Source organism: Dermacentor variabilis, chromosome 1, assembly GCF_050947875.1.
Source record: "Dermacentor variabilis isolate Ectoservices chromosome 1, ASM5094787v1, whole genome shotgun sequence".
In the NCBI taxonomy this organism is placed as follows: Eukaryota; Metazoa; Arthropoda; class Arachnida; order Ixodida; family Ixodidae; genus Dermacentor; species Dermacentor variabilis.
The window spans coordinates 40,013,397-40,030,821 of NC_134568.1; the positions used below are offsets into that span (position 1 = coordinate 40,013,397).

The 17,425-nt window shown below is 47.3% G+C and overlaps 1 protein-coding gene across 1 annotated transcript in view; it reads left to right on the plus strand.

Moving 5' to 3' along the window:
* The window catches only part of LOC142572162 (uncharacterized), a 118,940-nt gene that overhangs the window by 68,952 nt on the left and 32,563 nt on the right, over positions 1 to 17,425 (plus strand). Inside the window, exons 3-4 of the mRNA XM_075681123.1 lie at positions 9,533 to 9,906; positions 11,100 to 11,571. Of these exons, the coding sequence (XP_075537238.1) occupies positions 9,533 to 9,906; positions 11,100 to 11,571 (846 nt within the window). The remainder of the gene's footprint in view (positions 1 to 9,532; positions 9,907 to 11,099; positions 11,572 to 17,425) is intronic.

A 17,425-nucleotide genomic window follows, 5' to 3' on the forward strand; every position in this document is an offset into this window, starting at 1 on the left:
TCGCTGTCGGCGCTTGCTTCTCGTTTTCCGTTCTTCGCCGTTCACAACACCCACGTTCTGGTTCTCCTTGACGCCGGAGTTAAAGCATATAGTTCCTGCGGTATACCCACCTTTGAGTTCGAAAGTTACCCTTACGTGCTTCCCCCGCATTCATTATTTTTTTACGTTTCTTTCCCCGCACTTGCGTTCGATGACGGTCTCATATCCAGCGCGGTGGATATGTGTTTATCACCTTCAAAGGTCGAGACAGATAATTTTTTTTTTTTCAATTTAACCCTTCCTCTTTCTCTCTTTTCTCTTCCTTCTTTTTTTTGCGGGAGTTAGTGAAGCGTTCACGCGAAGAGCAATTCCACCCGACGACGCGTGCCCTGCTGCTGCCATCTGGTCGCTCGCAGAGCCTCAGCCCGAGCCCGGCGAGACACGAGTCTCGCGCCCGCTCTCGCCACCCCGGGCTGAGTGGCGCGGCAGCCTTGGCGACGCACCGAGCGGCGCCGCGGAACCCCGACGCAGCGGTCTGCGCGCGCGCGCGCTCTTTTCTAATGTTGTGTCAATAGCCCGGGGCAGGCCTGTGGGACACAAAGCAGGCGCACGACCAATCCAATCAATCTCTTCCGTTACATAGCCGCGTTCCCTTCTCCGGCCGCACACGAGACCCACGCTTTGGTTCTTTAGGCCTGCCTTGAATACACGCCACTGCGTTGCACTGCGGCTGGCGAAAACCCGCTGACGACGGTCGCGTCGCTTCCGAGCCGGGTTCGCGAGGAGCTTCGTCTCTTTTGTTTTCTTTTCATTAAAATGAAAAAAAAAAGAGGAAGTAAATAAACGGCGGGTGCGGTGTATGTTGAGTAAGTTCTTTAGCTTGATAAAAAGCCTACAAATAGCAGTATATAACTCAGATTGATCATTTTTGTCTCACACAAAACACGCGGCTCGTAACGTATTTGCGAGAATTGTAAGCATAGATTACTAATTGCCCCCCCCCCCCCCCGCAAGTTTGCCCGAGCCATTTTCGTGGTTGGGAACAGCACAGTATAGTGTGCGACGCCTTATGTAGCGTTTCTGCGGCCACATTCTCTATGTTTTTCGCTCGTAGACAGACAGAGAGAGAGAGAGAGAGAAAAGTGACATGACAAAGGCAGAGAGATCTTTCGCCTGTAACAGCTGTTTGTCATGCAGCTTTGCTAAATAGTACTTCCAACAGGACTTAAAGACTGATCCATATTATTACGAATGGTTCTAACGTAAGGATTTTGTGAATACGATCACGGGTTAACAAGATTGCTGTTTGTTGAATACGCGCGCGTTCACCGTGCGTGAGCTTTCTACACCCGTCACCGTTTATTCAGCTGCCTCGTTAGGTACCCGCGTTGTAAATTGATTGAAGGAAAACTTTTCCTATGTTGAGCTTAGGGTCAGCGGCATAACACTTTCTTATCATGGGCCCAGAGCACGCCTTCACCGGAAGCCGGAGCTTCCTTTATTTTATTTTGTCGCACTGTTGGGTATACGTACCATAAGCGCCGGACAAATTAAAAACCCAGTGTTCTCGACTACCAGCTTCATATAAAAACTCAGAATAATAGCATAAGAAACGTTTTCTCTCTCTCTCTCTCCCCCCCCCCTCTCTCTCTCTCTCTCTCTCTATATATATATATATATATATATATATATATATATATATATATATATATATATATATATATATATATATATATATATATATATATATATATATAAATCATGTTCAAGCAAGAATCAGCACTGTATGGATCACTCTCATCTTGCTCTCAATATAGGTGGTGACACAGCGTAGTGAAATGAGCTGCTTTTAGATAAAAAATTGGGCAGCACACATCATAAAGAAAGAAAGAAAGAAAGAAAGAAAGAAAGAAAGAAAGAAAGAAAGAAAGAAAGAAAGAAAGAAAGAAAGAAAGGCGGCTGTGCACTTGTGACGAAAACACTAGTGCATCTTGTAAAGAATACGAGCCGATTGTGCTCCTCATTTATAGTTGTAAGCAAAATGCACAACTGGAGCCGAATGAACCAGCCAGGAAAACGCTTCAGGTATGTTTATACAATATCGACTACGAAGCGTCATTCTACAAGGGAAAGCAGTAGTTCCTAACGAAACAAACATAGCGAGATGTTTTTATCTGTATTTGGGCCTTACTTCATAATAAAGGCCCTCGAGGTCGAGTGCGCTAGATAAAGTTCTCGGTAATGAAATCCCATAGCTGACCCTCGCCTCCCATGGTGCAGCAAGGCTTCACGCACGTACCCGTGAGACTCAGATTGAGAGCAAACGGGGTTTGCTGGCGAGCCCTTTTGACCTTTGCACTGTTTACTCAAGCCGCGCTATTCCTGTATGTGTGAGAAAAAAAAGCCCGCTTGTGTTTGCCTGTGCTACTTGTTAGTGTGATATCAGCTTACGGTGAGGCGTCATAGAGGCACGTGACAGTCACCTACCGTGTTTCTTGCTTTAGCAGGCTTCGCGAATAATTCTGATTTTGCTTATTTGATACCACTTTTATAGAGCGTGTTCTCTTATTTCCCAAGAAAAGAGGGCAGGAAACTGTGTTACGTGGTATAGGTACAGCAATAAAACTATCGCTACAATCAACAAGATGTCATCACCCCGAGACTTTGCGAGTGATTTCGATTAAGAAACAAAACAAAAGTGCTTACTTCTGTTTGACATTCAGGAAATACCTTTGTCTTTTGCTGCCATTGTTGCGATAAGGAAGCGTTTGCACTGCACAGAAGTATAAACTATCTAATTGAAAAAAGTTGTTGGTTTGTTAAAATGTTTAGTAATTTCAAAACAAATTTCCATTGCTTTTTCAACAAACGCAAAAGTTGCGTACTCTAACGATCTGCATTTCCTTATGTGGCTGCTTTCATAACTTATATGTAGATAGCAATCACATCCATGTAAATATACCGCAGTCCTGACGTTTCAATAAAAATTATTAGTTACATAAGCACTATTGGTGTGGAAGCCTTCCGCACCCACCCGGCAGCAGTTTTTTGGCAGTCCGTCCAGCCCACGTCCCGATAACAACTTGCACGTCGTGGCTTGACCACAAGATGAAGTGGGGCCAAAGGATTCCTCCCCACAGCCGCGAATAACGCCTGTAGACACAAAACTTCTCTTATGTAAAAAATGTTTTTCATTGACCGGTGTAAGGCCTCCCGCACTCATGCGTTATGGATAAGGGTTATAATAAAACATGGTCAGAGTGTGGCGACGGCACTAAACGAGGCGTTTTCTGGATATGTGCTTACTTCTATGCCGGGATGCCACACGTTGATGGAGGCACCCTAAACGGAGCGATTCTGCTTCGCGAGACCATCGGGGGTATGTAGTGCGACATGGGGTTGCTGGCACTTTTATGAGAATACGATTGGTGCTGAAGCATTTTGAACAATTCGCGTTCACTTTATTTATTATTTTTTGACTGCTATGTTTCCAGGCACTGGCACATTAACCGATGGTTTTTTTTTCTTTCGTCTCATCGCTCCCTTTAAAATGTATGGTGTGATATTCCGTCAGACTGTCAACAAGCGGGTCATTGGAAACGGTGGCTTCTACGTCCCGAAGGTACTTTTGTGCAGTGGTTGCGCATTGCTACCCGCTGGTGAGTGGAGCATGGTTCAGGGTTCCCAAATACGAACCACATTTATTTCAACTCGATTAATAATGTGCCCGGTCGAAGCCTGCCGAAAAATGTCCCCGCTTTCTCCACTTCCACCCCCAGGCGTGGCACGCAGGTAGCCTATAGTAAGCTCGTCAGGGGAATCGCACATTTATGTGAGCAACTGCGTGCAGTGACGTGACAAATTGTATGAACGTGCGCGAAAAGTGGCGATGGCATGCATTCCTGCAGCTCCCACTGTTTCTTCAACCCGTCTACGAAATACTGCTCACACGCTACTCTTGTTGCGCTGATATGCTGTCGTTCCCGTTTCACAGAAGCAATCAGAATTTCGATCTAAACCAGTAAAAAATTGATGCACCTAGGACCAACGTTGCCCTCGCGTTATCGCGACCAAAATGACGGAACGCGAAGATAAAATATTATCATCAGGAAAGTTGTTGTTTCCCAAGTTATTCACATCTCACCATTAACTTGTTGAGCTCCTTGCGGGTATACTGCGCTCCACACATAAAAGGCAAACCAAAGCAAACTTTGTTGGCCTGAGTTCTCTCATCATCCCTTCCCTACGCTTAGCAATCTAGAGCGACCCCGTGGTTTACGGTGTCGAAAAGGTACAGCACAGTTTCCCTACCCATCCAGACTCGCTCGCTGACTGCGTCGCCGCTCGTGAGATGTAGGCCGCGGCGTTTCGCCGTTTGAGCTGCTCGCAGCTCCGATCTCGGCGCTCCCCACGAGCTCGCGCGAGTGCTCTCGCTGCTGCAGCATCGTCGGTGGCAGCGCGCGTCCGTCCCCCTGGTCCTGAGGGACCCCTGGGCTGAAAGCGATACTGCTTTTTGCTCTCCCCGCCAGACAGGGCGCTAATTTCATTGCACGCCGGTCGAGGCCTCCCCCAGCGTAGCCCGTTTCCAAGCGTAGCACGCTCGCGCGAGGGGGAGAGCGAAAGGCGCCTGTTGCTGGAAGTGTAGCGCTCGCGTGATTAACGTGGACGTGTGGACGTCCCGGCAAGCGCCAACTTTTCGCTCCGACAACCTGCTGCTGCTGTTTCTTCTGTCGGGCCGCGGGGGCGACTCTCTTTTGTTCCACATCCCGTGCTGCGCGCACTTCCCTCGATCGCGCTGTCTCCTGGGGACGGCGTGGACGCTGCCTGCGTGCGCACTGCTTGATTTCGCTCCTTCTTTTTTTCCTTTTTTGTCCAGATTGTCGTTGCGTTTCTCGCGTCTTCTTTACTTTTTATATGCCTCTCAGAATACTTTTTTTTTCTGCTTTTGTCACTCCTGCCATGTTCGCGGCAGCTACGCGCGACATAGTGCACGCGAGGTTGTGGCGGGCTCTGTGTCCTAGGGGCGATTGATCGATTATACACCTGACTGGCTGCCTTTAAAAGAGGCGAGTGGACCGGTCTTTTTGCAGCGTTCTGTTCCTTAGCTTGTGCTCCATTTCTTGCTGGGTTCTTTTTTGTCCGAGAGGAGGGTGGTGGTGTTGCTGCAGGCAATGTTAGCCTGGCAGTCTGGGGCGGCAAGTGCTCCGCTTCAGCATCTCTTTCCACTTCATGATGTGTCACAATGTGTCCATCAATTCAGTCTCCCGCAGAAATGTGAGCAGAATGTGTGACACCTCTTTGCGCACTATGTGCAGTCCTTCCGCGAAGACTAACAGCTGCACACTCGCGTGAGCGAATGCTCTTCTCACCCGGTCCAGAAGTCTATTAATGCGATGCAGTATTTACCTTTTCCAGCCAATTTGAGCCCGTGGTCTGTCTGGCCTTGTATGGTGCCTCATAACTAAATGAAGAAAAAGTGTGCGGGGTGGGATTTAAAGGAGTGTCCCTCAGCGCAACAGCCGGACGCCTAGGTCTAGGCCATAGAGGCATGCAAACTTCCCTTGCGCCAACTAGCGCTTTGAGATGATTGACGGGCGCGTTATGTCGCATAGCAACAATTTGCTTAGAGAGAGAGAAAGAGTTGCAAATGAGAAAAGGGTACGGAAGTTAACCAGAGCCTAGGTGCTTAGAAGCTCCAAAGCACCTAGGCAAGCGCAGTTTTCCCCACGTTTCTGAGGCGAGAACTTAGAGTGGTGGCACGCCGAGCATATGTGATGCAACCACCATCGTCCTCGCATTTCCCCATCATTGTTGAAGTCGTGCTCATGCCTATTCCGTGGTCATGCCATCGTCAAGCTGTCGTCGTGATGCCATAGTCGTCCTCGTTATGCCGTAGTCGTCGCGTCGTCGCCGTCATGCTGTTGCCGTCATTCTTTTGCCGTTAGGCCATCATCGCCATCATCACTCTGAAGCCGACCTAGTTTTGCAGTTGTCTTCTCATCGTCACACACGTGGTAGCGTCACACACACGCACAAATGCTTGCCATACGGAAACACATAGTGTCATTTGTTAATACTTTGCTCAACCCCATTCGAGGGTAGATAGACTGCTGCCCGTAATATGCGCTGCAAAAAGTTTATTCTCACACTGGGTGGGTTCTGCATAATTTTAGAGTGCAACTCTTAGGCGCTGTTTCCTGCGGCGAACGTCGGCGTTGGTGGCGTGGGCAGCGTAACCGAATGAACGAGCACAGCGAAGGATGAAAGAGCGAACGCGGAGTGGCAGATTAAAGACATGAGCCGCGAAGGGCGCAGACAAATGAGAACGGCCACTTAAGTGAAGTGCGCACGGGAAACTGATGTCATGCGGACCCGCCAGACCGCTCCATGCGTACTCGTATGCGGTCTCAGCTGGACCCTCGTTTCGTGTTATTGGCTGCTCGCCACAGCTCTCACTCGCGCTTGTTTCGTTACCTTGGTTTGGTCGCGTTCGCGCTTGTATCGATTGTCACGGTTTGCGATTGTTTTGTAATCTGATTGTATGCGCGACGCCAATTATGTGGTACTTTCTGGAAGGCATGCGGGCCCCAAGGATGACGTTGGAACATTCGACGAGTTATGTATAGAAGCCGACGCGCTTGACCCCAAGATGTCATTTTCGACGTTCGCAGACTCTGCTACGTGTGTCTCTCAAATTCTTTGCCTCAATATATCGAGAAATGAAAGCACATATAGAGTTGTGCTCAAATTTCGGATTAGGCAGTATCAAAATCGTCGGGAAATTCTTTTTCTTTCTCACTCTACAGCTGTCTTCACATTCGCAACCATGCTCTTCCACGATGTAATATTGTAAAGCGTGCTCTGCCTGCATGTACGGCTTGCCTAGTGGCAAAGCCTCATTAAAAATGTATGTGGTTTAAAGAAAGAGCCATAAAGGATACAGAAAGAGCATACATATATACATATATACATACATACATATATACATACATACATACATACATACATACATACATACATACATACATACATACATACGGCTTGCCTAGTGGCAAAGCCTCATTAAAAATGTATGTGGTTTAAAGAAAGAGCGAGATTAACCGGAGGTAATTAAGGTTGGCTACCCTGAACATAATGAGGGAGGTACAGGGATAAAAAGAGATCATAAGGGGAGGTCATAAATATAGCGATAAGCAAGCGGCGTTTTTAAAGTCTTTTTTGTAGGCCTCCTCAGGACCTTCACCAGTGCAGATACAGACGTCTGCACGGAGCTTCTTTAGGAGCACTGGGGCCGAAACTATCTGTTCGGGTAGTGAGTGACCGTACGGTCTATCAAGCAATGTGCATGTCCCTAACCTCTCGACACTAGCCTGGGTAAAGACAGAGTAGACAAAGAGAAGGTGGGAATATCTCGTCACTCACTGACACTATAGTTTTTTTTATACTATTACCGTTTTGGTAGTGCTCTATTTGTTTATACGCTCTCGTGTTTAGTATGTGCAATTTTTGTGAGCAAATTTATTTTAGTTTGACGCTACAGAGAGACGTTTGTATTGCCTGGAAAAAAAGTTGCGTCAACTTTAATGGGGGCGCGGCGACACTCGTGTACATACAGCAATGCGCTTCGACATACATACATACATATATACATACATACATACATACATACATACATACATACATACATACATACATACATACATACATACATACATACATACATACATACATACATACATACATACATACATACATACATACATACATACATACATACATACATACATACATACATACATACATACATACATACATACATACATACATACATACATACATACATACATACATACATACATACATACATACATACATACATACATACATACATACATACATACATACATACATACATACATACATACATACATACATGTAAGGGATTACAGCACGGTTGCACTTGATTGACACAATGGTCACACTCAAACGAGTATGCAGGAACGGAAAAGTGTAGCGCGGAAAAAATGCAGATGTAAATCAATGAGTGTGTTCAATAAAAAAGGCATTGCATAAAACGAGAAAAATGGAGCCATCCTGCTTGTTTTTGGGGTTACAATAGACTTGCTTACGTGCATTGTCATTTGTTAATGGCTTCTCATTAATTAGCAATCACGCTGGAAGTTCTTTGTCGCAATTTTACTTGCTGGATAGTTATCACAGTCCGCCGACGTGCGGCAAATAGCTTCTGCCCCTCCCTCCCCCCCTTGAAATCAAAAAGAAATAAAGATAGGAGTGCCAATAAATACATGCACAATTGACAGTGTGTCGTATTCGTATGCGTAAGTTGCCGAAAGCATGGTTTTGATATCTAAATAATGTGTCGACGCAGATTGACCCACTGCGCCAAGGCCGGCTTGAATCGGCCTATCTGTATCAGCTTTTATGAGCCTAATCGGCCTATATCACTCTTATCTAACACATCCCATTCCTGATTTACTCATAAATTACTCATAAACGTCCTGATTTACTCATAAATTTTCTCCTACAAATCATATCTGGCTGTTTTAGAACTCAATTCGCTTATTGTAAATAGAAGCATTCGTGGAACACTATCTATCAGCCATGAAATACCTTCTACGCCTCAATAAAACGCGTGTGCAATATGGGCAGAAAATTGCCTGCGAAGTATAACAGTTTAATTGCTTATCACATGGCAAAACGATCATTTGCTTTGTGACGCACACTGTTATAAAACTCAATTCATTAAATACAAAAAGCATCGCTCCAACTAGGTTGTAGCAGAAAAAAATCTTTAGTTCGTACCTCTGTCATGTGGTTTCGCTCATTAGTAAAATATCAACAGTCGATGAGTACGAAAAAGCACGAAAAAAAGCAACAGCAAGTTGCTCTTCTTTTACGCAATTTCCGGCTACTTTACTATACACGAGTTGGTGGTAGAATATTCAAATAAATTGTTGCTGAAAGGTTTGACCTCATCACCTAACATGCTTAACCACTGCTTTTTACATGATGTCATAATGGCTTAGGGGAAATAAATTATAATTTAGCATTACGAAATAAAGCAGGCTATGGTTCGACTGCGTAAAAAGGAGAATTGTTGAAGCTGTTGGGGGAGGCGGGGGGGTACCGCATAAATTCCTCCAGGCTGTTTTCTCCAAAGATATGGTTTGCACATAATCTCAGCATACCGTCTGCTTTCATGCGAGTATTTGGAATGTGATTAAGTAAAGGCATAATTTAGGCAACAGAGCTTAAAAAGAAATGGTCCCGCTAAACGCCACGGCGGAGGGGGGACGAAGTTGGTCTGTCGCCTGTGACCGCTTCCCCTACACGTTCGTAGATGCATGCGACGCATGCGTAAGAGAGGTAACACACATGCACACAGCACGAGCGCTGATACCATTGGCGGAATAAACTTGCTAAAGTTCACTGGTTAGTTGACAGTCAGCGGCCGCGTTGCGCCTGTATTTGCCCTCTTTCTTGCATAGATATAAACTTGACACGGCCGCGGCGTCACCGTGTTTTTACACAGGCGGCGGCAAGGCTGGGGCGGCAGTTACTGACTCGTCCAAGCTGTTCAGCGCTGCGGCGGCGGCACAGGGTCTGTCGGCGCTCCACTTGCGGCCTTTCGCCCTGAGCTCGCTCACATGCGACCTGCGGCTAGGCGCCGTCAAGCCGTGGCTGTTCGCCGACGCGGTCGCGCCACCTCCGGCCGCCCCGCCGCCCCCTCCTCATGGTATGCCGCCGGCATCCACCACCACCTCGAGTCCCGCACAGGGTCCTCTGGGACTCGGCAGTGCGGCCTCCTCGCCGCCGACACCAACGCCCCAGGCGGCCAAGACTCCCAGCCGCCAAGCCCTCAGTCCTTCCTCCGGCGAGCCCGGTGGAGGACTCATATCCTCCATGGTAGGAGCCTTTAGCTGCAGCTCCACGATGACCTGGGACAATACGTGGTCGTTAGTTAGTTAGTTACTTAGTTAGTTGGTTAGATAGATAGATAGATAGATAGATAGATAGATAGATAGATAGATAGATAGATAGATAGATAGATAGATAGATAGATAGATAGATAGATAGATAGATAGATAGATAGATAGATAGATAGATAGATAGATAGATAGATAGATAGATAGATAGATAGATAGATAGATGCAACTAACCCTTTGTTCCTGCAATGTGTTGTCTGCGCAAGTACATGCGTATGCTTTGCCTCTTGTTTTGTTCAAGTACACGAAGGGAATACAAAACTGGCTACATTCTATAGCATGCAAATGTCTCCGTTTAGGGCCGGTATTCACACTATTTCTCTTTCGTAAGTGCTGTTTGAGATTGACCATCGTCGAGGCAGTCATCTAGCGATCGCACTGATTGCGGTCATCAATGGCGGACGCCTTAACACCGGCCAATGTGAAAACGCTCTTGCGTTACGGAAGGCTTGTGAATACGGGCCCTGACTACAATTCGCTGCCTTCAAGGACTGTAATAAAGCAAGGATACACGCGCGGCAACAGTTGTTGCCAAGGGTAAAAAATTATTATTGAGTACACTGCAAGTTTCGCTAGAAACATTTATATCTTGTGAGGGAATGTACCCTGATTTGTGCAGTCGAACGTACACCGCTAAGACAAAGACAGCAGGACATATCGTGCATCATCAGATACGAGTAATATAGTTAACAAAGGAAGAAGTAAGGGAAGTCAGCATGATGTATCATATGATACATACTGAAATATGCCTCCAAGAGTATCATATGAACTGTAAATACTTCACAAGACAAAGCTGAGCTGTGTGTCCATATTTTTTTTTTTTAATTACGTGAGCACTTGTGCGAAATGGCTGTTCTGTGAGGTGGAGTATATACTAGTCCCATTAGAAGCTTGTACACGAAGGTATCTGTCGCATTTTCAAGAATTTTATCACTTTGGAGGACATGTCATCGCAGACAAGAAGCAGGGCACGCGCACATATCTTAGAGCAGAGTTTCTCAAGCTCACCAACGTTGTCGCAAGATGTAAAGGGTAAAGGCGAAATAACTTGCCTTCCGATTACGCGTGCGTAGTTTAAGACGAGCTTGAGTTTGGGGCCGCTCTCCTGCGCAGTCACCGTGCAGCCGGCTCGACCTGGGTCCTCGGCTGAGCCCGCAGTCCCTGTCGGCGGCCGGCCTGCTGTCGGCGGTGCACCACCACCACCACCACCTGCACCACTTGCCCCACCTGCACCACCAGCACCCGCTGTCTGACGTGTACTCCTGCCTCAAGTGCGACAAGATGTTCTCCACGGCCCACGGACTCGAGGTGCACGCGCGGCGCTCGCACAGCGGAAAGCGGCCCTTCGCCTGCGAGCTCTGCAACAAGACGTTCGGCCACGAGGTCAGCCTCAGCCAGCACCGCGCCGTGCACACGTCCGAGCGTACTTTCGAGTGCAAGCAGTGCGGCAAGACGTTCAAGCGCTCCTCGACGCTGTCCACGCACCTGCTCATCCACTCGGACACGCGGCCCTACCCGTGCGAGTACTGCGGCAAGCGCTTCCACCAGAAGTCGGACATGAAGAAGCACACGTACATACACACCGGTGAGTGCTCGCTCGACTGTTGCGCACGTTTCTCGGTGACGCGCCCGCCCCTGTTTTGAAGGAGGCCTACTTGAACTACGTCGCCCGCGGCTTTTGCGAGCAGGTCTCAGGCAACTACACTTGCCGCCATGACTCTTGCTGTAGGCCGCGTAGTGGTGTTCTTGTAGCAGTGCTGGGTGCAACCTGCTACAGGCATAGGTAACGGCACGAGGTAGGTAAATAAGTTTTAAGGATGCTAAAAATATTAAGGAGATGTACAGAAAATATTAGGCTGAAAAGCATGAATAGCATGGATGATTAGACCTAGCAGGCTAGATGACTGTTTGTCGCAGCGCCGTTACTAAGGGGACGCCAATCAACCATGATCACCATCATCATGGCGCTCAAGAGTTGTGCACGATGAAGCCCCAAGAGTTCCTGTTAGCCTCTAGAACCACAAAAGCGTCTAACAGCGAGGTTCACTGCATGGCAAACTGTCAACAATGATCACGCGCTACTATTGGTATCGGAGCCTCTCACAAGGACGACACGCAGCATAGGAATTGCAGAGAAAAAAACGGCGGAATTTGATACGTTCACGTACATGTAACTGCTGACTCACGTGGAATCGTGGATGCATTCGTTCGCATACATTTCCGAAAGTTACTTTGATACACAGGGATCATTTCTTGGTTCATCCACTTCAGCTAGCTACAGGCAGAATTGCAAAAATGATAAAGATGACAGTGGTGGCACTGTCATGTTTGTCAGTAATTACAGTGTCAGTCTCAGTGGCGACAGTGATGACACTGTTTCTCAGAGGCGACAGAACCAGATAAGCGTTCAATTGAAATCATCAAGCTATACGAATTTTATAGCTTGTTACTTCCCAACTTGCCTCCCAAACTGTGATCACTGCAGACTATTTTCACCCCCTATAATTTGACCTGGACTGACTGGCCACAATGGGACACGATTGAACAATGTCATCTACCTGCGCCTCTGTACATTTTCTCTGACATGCATCGAGCATTGAGAACTTTCATAGTTCAAATATTTGTCGCAGTTGCAAGCACGACACAGAATTAGATTTATTTATTTGAAGGCTTGCTTTTCCCTTGCGCTTTCAAATTTTTTGTAAGCGTGAAGCGCGTATGCGTGCGTAATACTGCAATGTCTTATTCTAAGTAACGACTTATGATATTTTATAACAATGGCAGGCCACCTATCTGACGGCACTCGCGATTTCGCTGGCATTCCGCGGAATGCCAGCGAAATCGCGAGTGACATTGGTCTCGTAAAAATACACTGTTTGCGATATGGGCACTCAGAAGTAGTTTTCCAACGGACAACGTAATTTGCGCAAATCTTTTACCGCGTTAGTTCTCAAGAGCACGCTGCTGAGCACGAGGTCGCGCAATCAAATCCCGGCCACGGCGGCCGAATTTAAATGGGGGCGAAATGCAAATACAAACGCGTACTTAGATTTAGGCGCACGCTAAAGAACCCCAGGTGGTCAAAATTAATTTGGAGTCCCCCACTACGGCGTGCCTCATAATCAGATCGTGGTTTTGACACGTAAAACCCCATAATTTTATTTAAGTTTTTCTCAAGAGCACTTCAGCCAATTTTCATAATGCCTGTCGCAGATATTATTCTCACCATTATTTCTTTGGAAGTAGTCCCCACAAAATAAATAAATATAAGGTCTTACCGTTGGATAAGCCGTTATGTCGCCTTTAAGTTTGCTGAAGTAGTTGACACTGTCGTCGTACATTCGTTGTACGTTGATCGTCGTTTTAATGATGCGATCATCTTCCAAGATCGTCCTATCATCACGGTGCTATCCTTATCGTTAGCACACAGTCATAGTAGCGTTCTCGTCGTCATTCTCGTCTTACGGTCATAGTTCCGTAGTCATTTCGTCATCGTGCCTTTGTCGTGCTTTTGTCATTATCGTCATCGACACGAATGTGTAATCGCCGCCATTGTCATGTCGTCGTCGCTTCATCATCGCTGCTGTGGTCGAGCCGCCTCGATCGTTGTCGTCGCCATCGTGCTGTTATCTTCGTCCACCCAGCCACCGATTAGAGTGGCACACGGAATTATTTCTTTCTGTCTATCTTTTTTTTTCAGGTTTTGCGCCAGTAGTCATCTTCTTATCCTAGTATCCTTGTGATCGAAGTTCTTAGTTCGATTTCTTTCGCAGCTGTTATCAGAGCTCGGTGCCTTTCTCAGAAAATGACTATTCGCACCATGTGAATTGTTGTAGTTCGTATGCACTCATACGCAGTATGCAGTTTATAACCCTCCAAGACAAACTTGACGCGCGCGCATTTTACGAAAAATTCTCGCGCCTTATAATCGCCACTTTGCCCTCGCTCTATCTCATCTGGGCTCTTCTCTTGTGATAGGAGCCTCTCTTCCGAGACGAATACCAGGCTCAAAATAAAAGTTACGCGCCAAACCGAGAGAAGCTGAAAGAAAACGGGGTGGAAGGGGCGGCGAAAGCTTTTCTCGCCTCCTCCACAGCTTTTCGTATTTCCCGGATTCTTCTCATTTCTGCCGTCCCGAGAAAGCTGTAGAAAGCAATCTACTCCCGCCATGCGAATAAAGATGAGGGTCGAGCACGCCGGGAATAGAATCCCCCAGCACTGTGCGAGATGAGCGGGCACGAGACAATCATATTCAGGCGCCCTCCGTCCGTATATTCGCGCCGGCGTTGAACTGTAGAATACGGCGAAGCTCTCTCTCTCTCTCGGTGGTGGCAAGAGAAAAAAAAAAAGAAGAAAGAGGGACGGCGAGCAGAGCGAGAGAGATAAGGATCGGGCAGCTCCAGTGCGTCTCTTTCCATCACCGCGTCAACGGATTCTCGCTCGCTGCATTCTCCTCCCACATTGAAGAAGAGATGCTCCACATCGCGGCGGCGACCAGAGTGCGCGATGTAGGTCCGGGCACTGAGCGCGCCGAACAAAAATCCCGTCGGTCTTGAGGAACTGAATGAGAAAGGAGAACGCTGAGAAGGCGAAAAAAAAGTTTTCCGGCACTCATATCAGCAGCGCTTGATGCCGCTGCCGCCGCGAAGGCGCCCTTTCGCAGCCTGCCTCTATCATATACAGCGGACGGCGCGGCGGCAAGGCTATTCCCGACCGACGAGCGCTGAAAAGAAGCGGCGGTCCCAGTCGGGGGCCCACGCGAAGCGGAGCAATGACTGGTTCATTCGGAGACGCAGTGAATCGGTCGGCACCATGCAGCTATGGGACCGCGGCACTTTCCGAGATAGCGCCCGCGGAGAGAGAGAGAGAGATCGCGGCCGAAAACGCCGCGCGAAAGCGCGCGTGTGCGTGATGATGGCCGGGAACGAATGTGGCGCATATCGTTTCTTCGGAATCCAAAGGGGAAGCCTTGTGATGGTGCACTTCGCAACGCGGCGGTGTCCGCGCGTTTCTCGGTGCTGGAAGGAGGGACACTTCAGGTAACCGGGGACGCGAGTATACGTGTCGCCGCAACTCGCGGCCCGCCCACGGGGACAGCTAGCGCTTCAATTTTTTTGACGCGTCAGCATTGTATGGGCATCGTGGACGTTCACAAATCACCGATATTGTCCAGTGTTGCCCGTAGTGTGAAAGTTGCAAAGCCATCGCTTCAGTTGCAATTCAATGAACACTTCACCTGAGCCGTAGCGATTTTTTTTTGTTTTTGGTCAGGGCCAACGCTCAATTTGTCACGTTGTAGTGACAGTGAAGACTAGGAAACTGCCAATAGCATGTCTTAAGAACCAACTTGTGCCCAAGAAAGTCAAATAATATTTAAAGAATAACGACATCAGAGAGCACAATCGTCGGGTCATTGAAATGGGATCTGCGGCAAAGTCCATCGTCTTTTTATAGATGACTCATCGTACATTCCAGCGTAATCACTGGCGCGAGCGTACGTTCCAGAATGTGTACGCTGCTATTCGCGTCGCTCACGCAGCCTTATAAGACAAAGTTCTTTTGCTATAGAATCGGCGGCAACATTCGGGGAAGTTCCGACACACGTAGGCGCATCTTGCACCGAGCGATGACTTGTTTAGCCGTTGAAAGACTGTCACACAAAAAAGCTGAATAGTGTATGCATATGAATGCCCCGCTTTTAAATAGCACCGTCCTGATGCGACAAACAGAGCGTGAAAGCAACGAAATAAAAGTAGAAATAGAACATAATGAATCAAGTAACAATTATAGTTTCAGTTCCTTGAAGGACGTAAAACGGCTTACCATGCGGACTTCAGGTCGCGCATGCAGCCGCTGTGATTGCGTAACGCCGTCGAGCGCAACTTCATAGTCAAACGAACCAAGACGGCGAAGTATATTGTACGGCCCATTATAGCGGTGTATTGCCGTGCAAACCTGAAGATGGTCGCCGGGCTGGTATTCTTCATTGTAGCCGCGTAGAAGATTGTAGGGTCGGCTGTCGGTTCTTTGCTGGTTCTCGATGCGCATGCGTACGAGTTGTCGGGCTTCTTCGGCGGGCTGGACGTCGGTGTTGTGGTGAGGAGGGCTTCTTGCGTAAACTAGCTTGAATGGTGCCATGTGCGTTGTTTCCTGCACTGCCTCAGTGTAGGCAAAAACGCAGGTGACGCCATGTAAGGCAGCCTACACACCACCGAAGACAAGCATTTGAAATCTCATGTTCCTTCATACTGGCGTACAGGAGTTAACTAATGATCTAATGTTTGAATGTTCTATAGTGCGTGCGCCTGTGCGTGCGTGCGCGTGTGCTTTCCTATATCGACTGGTGCTGTCGGTGGTTCATTCATACTTGAGTCAAGTTTGACATGGGTGTGCGATGACGTATTATGTGAAAGCCCACAGCAGTATATTAATCTCCATGGAAAGCCTCTGGTGAAAGTTATGCCCTGGCCCACTTCCTACCGCATCTTTTATATTTATTCTTTACATGTCGGTTGCATAGAATGCCGCGTCAAGGGCGGTTGTCATTCAATGCGCTGCTTACGATACCTTCAAGCATACCATTCAATTTCAATGCAAAAATGAAAGTCCCGCCTCATACGTCATGCGGTGTGCTTTCGGATTGTCATTTATGGAATATGAGACTGTTTCCAAAGTCTAAACAAGATAAAGATTAACACGAACATACAGAGGCTAGAAGCGGTTCATGGCAAGCGTCCACGAAACGGCACCACCTCGTTTTTGCTTGTTTGTTCTTGGTTTTTTTCTCGAAGAGATGTAAGCCAGTTATATCAATTGCCAGTACCACTTCTTATAAGACTGCAGTGCAGCTCACTTTATGCTCCCAGAAAATGAAGCACTGCTATTAAGTTCGTCAAGGTGGCTACACAGTGATTCCCTTCAACGTGACACGGAAGATCACTGTACTTTAGCTGCTGTCATGATTATATCTTACCTACATACCAATGAATCATTCATTTGAATACTTCGTGTTTAATCACTATTCGCCTCGCCATTCCTTTTCAATGCGTGACGTGCTTTTTTGGGGGAACCGTCATGATGACCTCGGGCACTGGTGCGTCAAAGGAAGAGTGTTAATTCTTCTCAAGTTATCTGCATAAACTGCTGGCTATTGTGCCAATTTCAGTCGCATTGGAACGAGTGGAAGGTTTGGGAAAAGCATCAGGAGAAAATACAATGATATTCCATTGGAAGCTGGTATAAACCGGATAGATTAATTCGGGTTTCTTCTAGTGGGTTTTAATCAGTGTCACACGCGTCGTGCCTATTATTTACAGAAGGCGGGTTACACTGTTCCCGAGAACATTATCAACTCAGAGCACAGGTTTCCTTTTTCTTTCTGTCCTCCTGATTACATTGCTGCAATTGTCAAACAGCAGCAGCATTAATTTGCTCGAAAT